Source organism: Pseudophryne corroboree, chromosome 6, assembly GCF_028390025.1.
Source record: "Pseudophryne corroboree isolate aPseCor3 chromosome 6, aPseCor3.hap2, whole genome shotgun sequence".
Taxonomy (NCBI): domain Eukaryota; kingdom Metazoa; phylum Chordata; class Amphibia; order Anura; family Myobatrachidae; genus Pseudophryne; species Pseudophryne corroboree.
This window is the reverse complement of record NC_086449.1, coordinates 343403212-343418002: the sequence shown is the minus strand read 5'-3', so window position 1 is coordinate 343418002 and position 14791 is coordinate 343403212. Positions and strand designations below refer to the sequence as shown.

Here is a 14791-nt window from a genome sequence, read left to right as displayed (position 1 = left end):
GCCATTTCTCCCTCACAGCTCCGCTGGAAGGAAGCTCCCTGGCTCTCCCCTGCAGTCTGCACTACAGAAAGGGTAAAAAAGAGAGGGAGGGGGGCACTAAATTTAGGCGCAGTATAACTTATAGCAGCTATAAGGGGACATAATTCAGTTAGTCCCTGCATTATATAGCGCTCTGGTGTGTGCTGGCATACTCTCTCTCTGTCTCCCCAAAGGGCTTTTGTGGGGTCCTGTCTCCTGTTAAGAGCATTCCCTGTGTGTGTGCGGTGTGTCGGTACGACTGTGTCGACATGTTTGATGAGGAGGCTTATGTGAAGGCAGAGCAGATGCCTATAAATGTGATGTCACCCCCTGCGGGGCAGACACCTGAGTGGATGGACTTATGGAAGGAATTACGTGCAAGTGTCGACTCCTTACATAAAAAATTTGACGACATGCCAAATGCGGGACAGCCGGCTTCTCAGCTCGTGCCTGCCCAGACGACTCAAAGCCATCAGGGGCTCTAAAGCGCCCACTACCTCAGATGGCAGACACAGATGTCGACACGGATACTGATACCAGTGTCGACGACGAAGAGTCTAATTTAATGTCCACTAGGGCCATTCGTTGCATGATTGAGGCAATGAAAGAGGTATTACACATTTCTGATATAAACCCAGGTACCTCAAAAAAGGGTATTATGTTTGGGGAGAAAAAACTACCAATAGTTTTTCCCCCATCTGAAGAATTAAATGAAGTGTGTGAAGAAGCATGGGCTTTCCCCGATAAAAAATTGGTAATTTCTAAAAAGTTACTAATGGCGTTCCCTTTCTCGCCAGAGGATAGGTCACGTTGGGAAACACCCCCTAGGGTGGATAAAGCGCTCACACGTTAGTCAAAAAAGGTGGCACTACCGTCTCCGGATACGGCCGCCCTAAAGGAGCCTGCTGATAGAAAGCAGGAGGCGATCCTGAAGTCTGTATATACACACTCAGGCATTATACTGAGACCAGCTATTGCTTCAGCATGGATGTGCAGTGCTGCTGCTGCTGCATGGTCAGATTCCCTGTCGGAAAATATTGACACCCTAGACAGGGACACTATATTGCTAACCGTAGAGCATATAAAAGACTCAGTCTTATACATGAGAGATGCACAGAGGGAGATCTGCCGGCTGGCATCTAGAATAAGTGCATTGTCCATTTCTGCTAGGAGAGGCTTATGGACTCGGCAGTGGACAGGGGATGCAGATTCGAAAAGGCACATGGAAGTTTTGCCTTATAAGGGTGAGGAGTTATTCGGGGATGGTCTCTCAGACCTAGTTTCCACAGCAACAGCTGGGAAGTCAGCATTTTTGCCCCATGTCCCCTCACAGCCTAAGAAAGCGCCGTATTATCAGGTACAGTCCTTTCGACCCCAGAAAAACAGGTGGGGAAAAGGCGGGTCCTTTCTGTCTAGAGGCAGAGGTAGGGGAAAAAAGCTGCAACAAACAGCAGGTTCCCAGGAACAAAAGTCCTCCCCCGCTTCTTCCAAGTCCGCCGCATGACGGTGGGGCTCCACAGGCGGAGCCAGGTACGGTGGGGGGCCGCCTCAAAAATTTCAGCGATCAGTGGGCTCGCTCACAGGTGGATCCCTGGATCCTTCAAGTAGTATCTCAGGGGTACAAGCTGGAATTCGAGGCGTCTCCCCCCCACCGTTTACTCAAATCTGCCTTGCCAACAACTCCCTCGGGCAGGGAGGCTGTGCTAGAGGCAATTCACAAGCTGTATTCCCAGCAGGTGATAGTCAAGGTGCCCCTACTTCAACAAGGACGGGGTTACTATTCCACACTGTTTGTGGTACCGAAACCGGACGGTTCGGTGAGACCCATTTTAAATTTGAAATCCTTGAACACATACAAAAAAAAATTCAAGTTCAAGATGGAATCGCTCAGGGCGGTTATTGCAAGCCTTGACGAGGGGGATTACATGGTATCCCTGGACATCAAGGATGCTTACCTGCATGTCCCCATTTACCATCCTCACCAGGAGTACCTCAGATTTGTGGTACAGGATTGCCATTACCAATTCCAGACACTGCCGTTTGGACTGTCCACGGCACCGAGGGTGTTTACCAAGGTAATGGCAGAAATGATGATACTCCTTCGAAAAAAGGGAGTTTTAATTATCCCGTACTTGGACGATCTCCTTATAAAGGCGAGGTCCAAGGAGCAGTTGTTGGTCGGAGTAGCACTATCTCGGGAAGTGCTACAACAGCACGGATGGATTCTAAACATTCCAAAGTCACAGCTGGTTCCTTCCACACGCCTACTGTTCCTGGGGATGGTTCTGGACACAGAACAGAAAAAAGGTGTTTCTCCCGCAGGAGAAAGCCAAGGAGCTGTCATCTTTAGTCAGAGACCTCCTGAAACCGAAACAGGTATCGGTGCATCACTGCACACGAGTCCTCGGAAAAATGGTAGCTTCATACGAAGCAATTCCATTCGGCAGGTTACATGCAAGAACCTTCCAGTGGGACCTCTTGGACAAGTGGTCGGGATCGCATCTTCAGATGCATCGGCTGATAACCCTGTCTCCAAGGACCAGGGTGTCTCTGCTGTGGTGGTTACAGAGTGCTCATCTTCTAGAGGGCCGAAAATTCGGCATACAGGACTGGGTCCTGGTGACCACGGATGCCAGCCTTCGAGGCTGGGGGGCAGTCACACAGGAAAGAAATTTCCAAGGACTTTGGTCAAGTCAGGAGTTGTCCCTACACATAAATATTCTGGAACTGAGGGCCATTTACAATGCCCTAAGTCAGGCAAGGCCCCTGCTTCAAAACCAGCCGGTACTGATCCAATCAGACAACATCACGGCAGTCGCCCATGTAAACCGACAGGGCGGCACAAGAAGTAGGATGGCGATGGCAGAAGCCACAAGGATTCTCCGATGGGCGGAAAATCACGTCTTAGCACTGTCAGCAGTGTTCATTCCGGGAGTGGACAACTGGGAAGCAGACTTCCTCAGCAGACATGACCTACACCCCGGAGAGTGGGAACTTCATCCAGAAGTCTTCAAACTGTTGGTAAACCGTTGGGAAAGGCCACAGGTGGACATGATGGCGTCCCGCCTCAACAAAAAGCTAAAGAGATATTGCGCCAGGTCAAGGGACCCTCAGGCGATAGCGGTGGACGCTCTAGTGACACCGTGGGTGTACCAGTCGGTTTATGTGTTCCCTCCTCTGCCTCTCATACCAAAGGTACTGAGAATAATAAGAAGGCGAGGAGTAAGAACGATACTCGTGGTTCCGGATTGGCCAAGAAGAGCTTTGTACCCAGAACTTCAAGAAATGATATCAGAGGACCCATGGCCTCTACCGCTCAGACAGGATCTGCTACAGCAGGGGCCCTGTCTGTTCCAAGACTTACCGCGGCTGCGTTTGACGGCATGGCGGTTGAATTCCGGATCCTAAAGGAAAAGGGCGTTCTGGAGGAAGTCATTCCTACGCTGATAAAAGCCAGGAAAGAAGTAACCGCAAACCATTATCACCGTATTTGGCGAAAATATGTTGCGTGGTGTGAGGCCAGGAAGGCCCCTACAGAGGAATTTCAGCTGGGTCGTTTTCTGCACTTCCTACAGTCGGGAGTGACTATGGGCCTAAAATTGGGTTCCATTAAGGTCCAGATTTCGGCTCTGTCGATTTTCTTCCAGAAAGAACTGGCTTCAATGCCTGAAGTTCAGACATTTGTAAAGGGAGTGCTACATATTCAGCCCCCTTTTGTGCCTCCTGTGGCACCTTGGGATCTCAACGTGGTGTTGAGTTTCCTGAAATCACATTGGTTTGAGCCACTTAAAACTGTGGATCTGAAATATCTCACGTGGAAAGTGGTCATGTTATTGGCCTTGGCTTCGGCCAGGCGTGTGTCAGAATTGGCGGCTTTGTCATGTAAAAGCCCTTATCTGATTTTCCATATGGATAGGGCAGAATTGAGGACTCGTCCCCAGTTTCTCCCTAAGGTGGTATCAGCTTTTCACTTGAACCAACCTATTGTAGTGCCTGCGGCTACTAGGGACTTGGAAGATTCCAAGTTACTGGACGTAGTCAGGGCCTTGAAAATTTATGTTTCCAGGACGGCTGGAGTCAGGAAAACTGACTTGCTTTTTTTCCTGTATGCACCCAACAAACTAGGTGCTCCTGCTTCTAAGCAGACGATTGCTCGCTGGATTTGTAGCACAATTCAGCTGGCGCATTCTGCGGCTGGATTGCCGCATCCTAAATCGGTAAAAGCCCATTCCACGAGGAAAGTGGGCTCTTCTTGGGCGGCTGCCCGAGGGGTCTCGGCTTTACAACTTTGCCGAGCTGCAACTTGGTCAGGGGCAAACAAGTTTGCAAAATTCTACAAATTTGATACCCTGGCTGAGGAGGACCTTGAGGTCTCTCATTCGGTGCTGCAGAGTCATCCGCACTCTCCCGCTCGTTTGGGAGCTTTGGTATAATCCCCATGGTCCTTACGGAGTTCCCAGCATCCACTAGGACGTCAGAGAAAATAAGATTTTACTCACCGGTAAATCTATTTCTCGTAGTCCGTAGTGGATGCTGGGCGCCCATCCCAAGTGCGGATTGTCTGCAATACTTGTATATAGTTATTGCATAACTAAAGGGTTATTGTTGAGCCATCTGTTGAGAGGCTCAGTTATATTCATACTGTTAACTGGGTATAGTATCACGAGTTATACGGTGTGATTGGTGTGGCTGGTATGAGTCTTACCCGGGATTCAAAATCCTTCCTTATTGTGTCAGCTCTTCCGGGCACAGTGTCCTAACTGAGGTCTGGAGGAGGGGCATAGAGGGAGGAGCCAGTGCACACCAGATAGTACCTAATCTTTCTTTTAGAGTGCCCAGTCTCCTGCGGAGCCCGTCTATTCCCCATGGTCCTTACGGAGTTCCCAGCATCCACTACGGACTACGAGAAATAGATTTACCGGTGAGTAAAATCTTATTTTTGATATCTGCAGTGAGCAGCTATGTCACTCACTGCTTTTCTCATGGCTGACTAACTGAACTGTTAACATGCTAAGCAGCTGAATGATCAGCAATTCTGCAAATCATTTATTTAACTCACAAAGTACAGAATTTAATCTAAGACGTAGATGAGCGGGTCAATAAGGAACAAGAAAGGGAATAAAAGTTATTTGTCTTGGATAATATTGTCCACAATAGAAATAATTATTGAGGGTGTAGACAAATGGGAGGGATATTACCTTTAACTTTCCCCCATTCAGGAAGTGGTATAATGCAACTGGCTTAGTAGCTGTCACATTTCTGCTTTTAGCAACATGTACTGCATCATGTGTCACGGCAGAGCTTTTTGTGTAAACTATAAGCCTATAAGTCCCTCTACTAAATAATGTAATGGGAAGGTGATTTCCTTGGCTATCCTAAATCTAATGAAAAACAAAACAAAGTATGTCTTATGCCTAACAACCCAAGTTCTAGTTCAGGTTCTGTGTAAGTTATTTCTAAGCAAACACTGTATCTTATAATGGAATGGATTTCTACTCTTCATTGTACAGACAGAGCCGTTTCAGCATTAGCAGAAACTTCCAGTGATGAGACCCCAACTGTTACTATGAAGTTTGGCTTTAATTTTGAATCCCTCTCTATTGTGCTTTACAACAGCGATAGAAGTAAGGTGGGTGCTGCCTATACACTTGACATACCTTATGCTTTATAAGTTAATTTTTAGACTTAATGTGTTTTACATCCTGGAGAGCTTTTTATTTAGCACGCTGTGCTCTCTACTAGCAGGGTTTTCTCATTCTGCATAGCATTAGACCTGTGAAATGTAACATGTAAGCTGGCCCCACAGTGAGCGTAGTACCGTCTGATTGTTCACTTGGAAGTTGAGTCTGTATATCAGACTGGAGTACTTGTCCCTTTAAATGTGACAGCTCTACTTATGGGCAGTCAGAGGAATCCTGGTGACTTTGAATACAATGCTGTCTCTCAGGAAAGTACAACTATCTGTATGTTGTATTTATATTTGGTTTTGTTTTCTTGTTTTCAATATAGCTTGCAAAGCAATATACAGTATAGTAAATCAGCAAAATAACACTTTCTCTAGCATCCATAAGTGGTACTGGGGTTCACTTAGTACGATGGGTATAGAAGGGGTCCAAAGGAGCCGGTGCACTTTAAATTTCTTCAATTGGGTGTGCTGGCTCCTTCCCCCTCTATGCCCCTCCCACAACCAGTTTTGAAAAATGTGCCCTTAGGAGAGGATGCACACTCTGGAAGCTCCAGAGGATTTTTTCTTCAGTTTATTTTAAACTTTATTATTTTCGGTATGCTGTTTGGGCAACAGTATACCTGCGCCGAAACAGTTGGCGGGGGCGCGGGGGCAGTTACCAGCCTCTGTAAGGTGTCAGAGTTGCTTCCCCGCTGCAGGACCACCGTCCTGAGATGATGATTTTCCGCAGGGCACTGTGCCTTGGCAGTCGCAATCGCAGCACGCCGCACACCCCTAACGCAGCCTGAAGGTGAGAGGAGTGGTGAGTACAAACCGGGGCCCCGCTAGGGGGGTCCCCCAGTTCTTTGTGCGGCGCGATGACAGGGACGGCATACGGGACCCTCCCCAGGGGTACCCGCTTTAGCCCCCCTGCGTACACTGGCAGCAGAGTAAAAACGAACATACACTGTGAGGTTTTTACATTATCAGAAGACATTGCCAGTATAAATAACAGTATAAGCTCCGGCGCCATTACAGGGGGAGGAGCTTCCACAGAGCGGGACCAGCAGCATTTTGGCGCATTCCTCTGCGCAGCGCTGCAGCAGCAACGACACACAGCTTCTCCAGCACTCCGGGATACACCACAAACTGGTACAGGGGTGTGAAATAGTGGGAGAGCCGCTATTGCACTCTGAATAGTGTCCTGGATAGGACAAAAATCCGGTTTTACTGTGATATATTTTATTAGACTGCAGTCTTACTGAGTCTGACAGGCTGGGTGTGTTGTGTCTCTCTCTCACTGGGTCTCCTTCTCACATACAGTAAAGGGCAGGCTTGCTATTATACCTTGTCTGTGTGTAGGTGTGTGAGTGTTGTACTGTAAACGTGGTCAAACACCAATTTTGCAGTGTCTGTCTACAAAACTATCCCGCAATGAGAAAGAGACGCAATACTTAAGACAGACTGTGGATGAGTTTATGAATAGAGACTCAGTCCCCAAACCAGCGTCTCAATCCCCTCCCATTTGTCCGCAAAAACGATCTCTGGCCCATATCGTGCAATCTGACTCTGTCCGACGGGTCAGACATGGAGGAGGGTGAGGTGGATTTGGAGGGGGGGGGGGGGGGGGGGGGGGGTGCTACTCTGTCACAGGGAATTGAGGCTCTTATAGAAGCTATCAGAGATGTTCTGCAGATTTCTGATAAGGTGTCAGAGGAGTGTGAGGAATCTTATTTTAATGTAAAAAAGAAGTCCTCGGTCACTTTTCCTGCGTCAAAGGAATTGAATACCCTGTTTTGAAGAACTGTGGGTTAATCCTGATAAGAAATTTCAAATCCCTAAAATGTTGCTCTCATCCTTTTCTTTTCCTCTGGAGGATAGGAAAAAATAGGAAAATCCACCGATAGTGGACGCCATCAGTCTCTAGGTTGTCACGAAAAATTGTATTGCTTGTCCCTGGTGCAGCCTCCCTAAAAGATATGACTGATCGTAAAATTGAGACTACACTCAAATCATTGTACACAGCTGCTGGGGTGGCCCAGAGACTCACTATTGCATGTGCGTGGATCACAAAAGCCATTGCTAAATGGTCAGGTAACCTAATTGAGGAGTTAGAGTCCTTGTCTAGGTGGGATGTTGTTTTACTACTGCAGCATATACAGGACTCTGTGAACGTTAGGGTGGAAGCCATAAAAGAGAGAGGCTTGCTTAATGCACACACGACCGCTATGGCAGTGTCAGCACGCAGAAGCTTGTCGCTACGCCAGTGGACTGCTGATGCGGACTCCAGGAAAGGCGTGGATGGCCTACCATTCACAGGAGAGGCCTTGTTTGGAGACGAACTAGTCAAATAAATCTCCAAAGCTACTGCGGGTAAGTCTACGTATCTTCCTTCCGCAGCTCCCTCAGCCAGGAAAGCTTATTCAGCTTCAAATTTACAGTCCTTTCGGACAGCCAAGTTTAAAGGAAAATCCAGAGGTGCTTCTACGGCCTCCAGAGACGCAAGAGATAAACCACGCAAACCAGCAACTTTAGGTGCTCAGGAACAGAGCTCAGGCTCTGCTTCCTCAAAACCTTCAGCATGACGGTGGACCGCGATGCCTGGAGGACTGTCACGTGGGAGCCCGACTAAAATTCTTCAGTCACATCTGATCAAGTTCGTGCCGAGATCCCTGGGTCATAGATCTTATTTCACAGGGCTACAGACTAGAGTTCCAAGAACTCCCACCTCACAGATTCTTCAAATCAGGCTTACCAGCTTCACAAGAGGCAAGTATAACTTTACAGCATGCCACCCAAACAGAGTCAAGTCATTGTTCCAGTTCCACCTCATCTGCACAACAAGGGTTACTATTCCATCTTGTTTGTAGTACTGAAACCAGATGGTTTGGTACGACCTATTCTGAACCTCAAATCCTTGAACCCGTTCTTAAGTGTTCAAGATTGAGTCTCTGAGAGCGGTGATCTCAGGTCTGGAGGAAGGGGAATTCCTAGTGTCTCTGAATATCAAGGATGCGTACCTTCACATTCTGATCTGGCCACCTCATCACGCTTATCTACAGTTTGCACTGCAGGACTGTCACTACCAGTTCCAGGCCCTGCCATTTGGTCTCCCCACGGCACCGAGGGTGTTCACCAAAGTGATAGCAGAGATGATGTTTATACTCCGCAAGCAGGGAGTGAACATAATTCCGTACCTGGACGATCTTCTGATAAAGGCGCCATCCAGCGAGAGGTTGCTGGACAGCATTGGTCTCTCAACCAAACTTCTCCAGGATTCTTAACCTTCCGAAATCTCACCTAGAGCCAACACGGAGGCTCCCATTCCTGGGAATGATACTGGACACGGAGTCGCAGAAAGTGTTCCTCCCATTTATAAAAGGCATTGGTGATCCAGTCGATGGTTCGGGATGTCCTGAAGCCAACCCGGATATCAGTGCATCTATGCATTCATCTTCTGGGGAAAATGGTGGGCTCTTACGGGGCACTTCAATACGGGATGTTTCCTGCTTTTTCTACAGTCAGGTGTGGATGTGGGCCTACGTCTGGGCTTTATAAAAGTCCAGATTTTGGCCTTGTCCATTTTCTTTCAGAAACTGTTGGCTTCTCTCCCTGAGGTCCAGACGTTTTTGAAAGGGTTTCTGCGCATCCAACCTGCCTTTGTGCCTTTCACTGCACCTTGGGATCTCAATTTGGTGCTGCAGTTCCTCCAATCGGACTGGTTTGAACCATTACAGGAGGTGGACGTAAAATATCTTACGTGGAAGACCGTCACACTGTTGGCCTTGGCTTCAGTAAGACGTGTGTTGGAGCTGGTGGCTTTGTCTCACAAGAGCCCCTATTTAATTTTCCATGAGGACAGAGCTGAACTCAGAACTCATCAGCAATTTCTTCCGAAAGTGGTTTCTGCGTTTCACATTACCGACCTATTGTGGTTCTGGTTATCACCGGGATCAGTACTAAATGCCGCCGGCCGGAATCATCACCGACACTTCCGCTACTTCAAAGAATTTGGATGTTGTGCGGGCTTTGAAGGTATACGTAAAGAGGACAGCTCGTCACAGGAAATCCGACTCGCTGTTCGTTCTATATGATCCCAATAAAATTGGGTGTCCTGATTAAAAGCAGACAATTGCACGCTGGATCAGGTTCACTATCCAGCATGCTTATTCCATGGCAGGTTTGCCGGTTCCAAGATCTGTACAGGCCCACTCTACTAGGTCGGTGGGTTCTTCCTGTGCGGCTGCCCGGGGTGTCTCGACTTTACAGCTCTGTCGAGCGGCTACTTGGTCTGGTTCGAGCACGTTTGCTAAATTCTACAAGTTCGATACTTTGGCCTCTGATGACCTTCAGTTTGGTCAATCAGTTCTGCAGGAACCTCAGCACTCTCCCACCCGGTTTTGGAGCTTTGGTACATCCCCATGGTACTAAATGTAACCCCAGTATCCTCTAGGACGTAAGTGAAAATAGGATTTTAATTACCTACCAGTAAATCCTTTTCTCGTAGTCCATAGAGGATACTGGGCGCGCGCTCGGTGCTTCATTTTCCTGCACTGTTACTTGGTTAAGTATTTTTGGTTCAGCTGTTGCTGTTCCTGTTTAAATTTGGGTTAGCATGGCTTTCCTCTGTTTTGTGTGTGCTGGTTCTGAATCTCACCACTATCTTTATCTATCCTTCTCTCAAAGTATGTCTATCTCCTCGGGAACAGTTTCTTAGACTGAGTCTGGTAGGAGGGGCATAGAGGGAGGAGCCAGCCCACACTATCAAATTCTTAAAGTGCCCATTGCTCCTAGTGGATCCGTCTATACCCCATGGTGCTAAATGGAACCCCAGTATCCTCTACGGACTACGAGAAAAGGATTTACCGGTAGGTAATTAAAATCCTATTTTTATATACATTCCCATTTACACTTGAAAGTAGGAAATATTGGGACAAACCCCCACCCGTAGACGTCTCAGTCTCCTGCCTCTCAAAAAAGGGGATTGGAAAATAGAAACCACACTGAAGTCTATTTACAAAGCGACTGGTGTATCACACAGACCTATGATAGCGGGCAGCTGGATGACTCATGCCATCCATACCTGAACTACTCAAATTCAAGAGGTCCTTGTGGAAGATATGCTCCTGCCACTATGGTGACCCTCATCAAACACATTCAGGACACTGCACGCGTCCTGCGTGACTCACTCGAGGAAATAGGTACTATCAATGCTAGGACTACTACCATGGCAGTTTCAGCGCGCAGGGCATTGTGGATTGCGGACGCAGATTCCAAGCGCAGTGTGGAGTCTATTCCCTTCTCAGGGGAGTGGCTCTTTGGGGTTGAGCTAAATATGTGTATTTCTAAGGTCACTGCAAAAAAATTCCATGTTTCTCCCCTATAGGGCGCCCGCCTTGTCTGCAGGTTTTTGGTTTAAGTCTACCTGTTCAGTTTTGCTGCTTTTACCAGCCATTGCTGGTCGTTTTATATTATGGTGTGCTGGTGTATGAATCTCACCACTCGGTGTTATGTTCCTTCTTTCAAGTATGTCCTTTCTCCTTCGGGCACAGTTTTACCTATACTGGCTGTAGGAGGGGGCATAGAGGGAGGAGCCAGCACACCCAGTTGACAAAATTTAAAGTGCATCGGCTCCTTTGGTCCCCTTCTATACCCATCGTACTAAGTGAACCCCAGTATCCCTTATGGACTACGAGAAAGGTATTTACCGGTAGGTATCAAAATCCCGTTTTATTGTTCTTCTCTGTGTGCACACTGTTCTTCATCTTTTAATAATGACTTTCGTTCTTGCTGCAAAGACATTAAATTGATAAAATTAAATTGACATATTAATCATTATTTTATTTATAGAATATTTTTTTTTTCTTTTTCTTTAGGAAACTTATTTTTCCACAAGGTTGATAAGCTGAAATGTTACAGTAACAAATGTTAGTGATTACAGTAGTGTATGTCAAACATTAAACTTGGGGGAAACAAAATTTGCCAGACTAACAAGTTTTTTAACCTATAATTATTAGATTTTAATTATTGCATTATTCCTTTCCTTTTTTTTTTGCTTTTGCTTTGTTAGATGGATTCTTCCTGGCTGCATAATGAAACTATGCGCCTGGGGGAAATGACACTGCATCATCTGTCTTCCAGTGGGAGTATGTGTGCAGATAACTCCATGGACTTCTCAATGCATCTCCAGGCCTGCACTCTTGATGACCTCCGAGAAGGTTTCACCAGGGCCACTTCCAGGTTTTTCAGTTCATACAACTTGCTTGTCTCAGTCCTCCAACAGGGTGTAGTATGGTATGCCGGCGGCCGGGCTCCCGGCGACCAGCATATCTGCGCCGGGAGCCCGACCGCCGGCATACCGACAGCGTGGCGAGCACAAATGAGCCCCTTGCGGGCACGGTGGCATGCTGCGCGCGCCACGCTATTTATTCTCCCTCCAGGGGGGTCGTGGACCCCCACGAGGGAGAAAATCTGTCGGTATGCCTGCTGTCGGGATTCCGGCGCCGGTATACTGGGCGCCGGGATCCCGACAGTCAGCAACCTGAAGACCACCCCTCCAACACAGTGACCCTATATTTCACCTATGCTTTATTCTTTCCTTTTGTGCCTGTTAAAATTAATTTGTATACATGCTACCTCATTTTGATGGCTTAGCCCTATGCACGTACTGATGACATTTCCCATTTTCAAGTCAGCCACACATGCTGATCCTGCCTCTTGGTCTAAGTGATAAGTGACAGGATCGATGCCCAATTTGACACACATGTAAGTCCAGCAACCAGACTTAATTGATTATAACTGGGGCTTGTTGTTTTCCGAAAATGTTTATATGCACAGGTTGTGACAGCATGGGATTACTTTGTCACCCTGTCAAAGATAGTTTCATAACTTTGTCTTTGGGTTTTTCTTGCCATTAGTAACCTGCCAATACTGATCACTCCCACTGGTGCTTCTTGTCCCCAGGACACTTATCCACAGGACATTAGTAACTTCATACCAATGTGCTACCACCACCAAGTTCCTTCACTGTACCAGGAAACTTGTTTCTTGTGGGTGGTTTGTGTAGCTGTAGCTCAATATGGAAGAATCGTCTTGATCCTAGCTCATGACTGTTGAGTAATGGTTAGAGCATTGACTTAAGTGACTGGGTTCAACACAGCTAAAACCAGCTCCACTAAGTTGGTGGCCAGACAGTAGGACAGTGGTCCTGAGCTTCCACTTCTAAAGCCAAAAGGACTCCATAGTAGTGCATTACCACATGAGCTGCCAGAAGCATTGCATCTATTGGATTAACTCAAATCCAGTAAGTGACATTAAAAGCTACACTGCAGCTACCATTGTTGCTAATGTGTGGCAGTTGGCAGCCGTTATTCTGCTTTTTGCTGTGGATTCTAGAGCACACAGCAATCTGGTTGCCACGTACTGTAACATCATCAGCTTTGCCCTAATCCCACTTCCCTACCATGGTAAGAAATTTATCTGTTTAAAACTGTTAACACTAAGACATATCATACATTTCTCTAACGTCCTAGTGGATGCTGGGGACTCCGTCAGGACCATGGGGAATAGCGGCTCCGCAGGAGACAGGGCACAAAAGCAAGCTTTTAGGATCACATGGTGTGTACTGGCTCCTCCCCCTATGACCCTCCTCCAAGCCTCAGTTAGGTTTTTGTGCCCGGCCGAGAAGGGTGCAATCTAGGTGGCTCTCTTAAAGAGCTGCTTAGAAAAAGTTTTTAGGTTCTTTATTTTCAGTGAGTCCTGCTGGCAACAGGCTCACTGCATCGAGGGACTTAGGGGAGAGATTTTCAACTCACCTGCGTGCAGGATGGATTGGATTCTTAGGCTACTGGACATAGCTCCAGAGGGAGTCGGAACACAGGGCTCGCCCTGGGGTTCGTCCCGGAGCCGCGCCGCCGACCCCCCTTGCAGATGCTGAAGATGAAGAGGTCCGGAACCAGGCGGCAGAAGACTCTCAGTCTTCATCAGGTAGCGCACAGCACTGCAGCTGTGCGCCATTGTTGTCAGCACACTTCACACAGCGGTCACGGAGGGTGCAGGGCGCTGGGGGGGGGCGCCCTGGGCAGCAATGTATAATACCTGTATGGCGAAAAATACATCACATATAGCCCTTGAGGCTATATGGATGTATTTAACCCCTGCCAGATATCTAAAACTCCGGAGAAGAAGCCCGCCGAAAAAGGGGCGGGGCCTATTCTCCTCAGCACACAGCGCCATTTTCCCTCACAGAAAGGATGGTGGGAAGGCTCCCATGCTCTCCCCTGCACTGCACTACAGAAACAGGGTTAAAACAGAGAGGGGGGGCACTGATTTGGCGATATGTATATATATTAAAATGCTATAAGGGAGGAACACTTATATAAAGGTTGTCCCTGGATAATTATAGCGTTTTGGTGTGTGCTGGCAAACTCTCCCTCTGTCTCCCCAAAGGGCTAGTGGGTCCTGTCCTCTATCAGAGCATTCCCTATGTGTGTGCTGTATGTCGGTACGTGTGTGTCGACATGTATGAGGAAAATATTGGTGAGGAGGCGGAGCAAATTGCCTGTAATGGTGATGTCACTCTCTAGGGAGTCGACACCGGAATGGATGGCTTATTTATGGAATTACGTGACAATGTCAACACGCTGCAAGCCGGTTGACGACATGAGAGGGCCGGCGAACAAATTAGTATCTGTCCAGGCGTCTCAAACACCGTCAGGGGCTGTAAAATGCCCATTTACCTCAGTCGGTCGACACAGACCCAGACACGGACACTGATTTCAGTGTCAACGGTGAAGAAACAAACATATTTTCTTTTAGGGCCACACGTTAAGGGCAATGAAGGAGGTGTTACATATTTCTGATACTCCAAGTACCACAAAAAAGGGTATTATGTGTGAGGTGAAAAAACTACCTGTAGTTTTTCCTGAATCAGATAAATTAAATGAAGTGTGTGATGATGCGTGGGTTTCCCCCGATAGAAAATTATTGTCGGTATACCCTTTCCCGCCAGAAGTTAAGGCGCGGTGGGAAACACCCCTCAGGGTGGATAAGGCGCTCACACGCTTATCAGAACAAGTGGCGGTACCATCTACGGATAGGGCCGTACTT

The 14791-nt window shown here is 47.5% G+C and overlaps 1 protein-coding gene across 3 annotated transcripts in view; it reads left to right on the top strand.

Moving 5' to 3' along the window:
• The window catches only part of VPS13C (vacuolar protein sorting 13 homolog C), a 950377-nt gene that overhangs the window by 582709 nt on the left and 352877 nt on the right, over window positions 1-14791 (top strand). For all 3 annotated transcript variants that reach the window (XM_063926503.1, XM_063926502.1, XM_063926504.1), the window contains 2 exons: window positions 5529-5647; window positions 11754-11923. In XM_063926503.1, the coding sequence (XP_063782573.1) occupies window positions 5529-5647; window positions 11754-11923 (289 nt within the window). The remainder of the gene's footprint in view (window positions 1-5528; window positions 5648-11753; window positions 11924-14791) is intronic.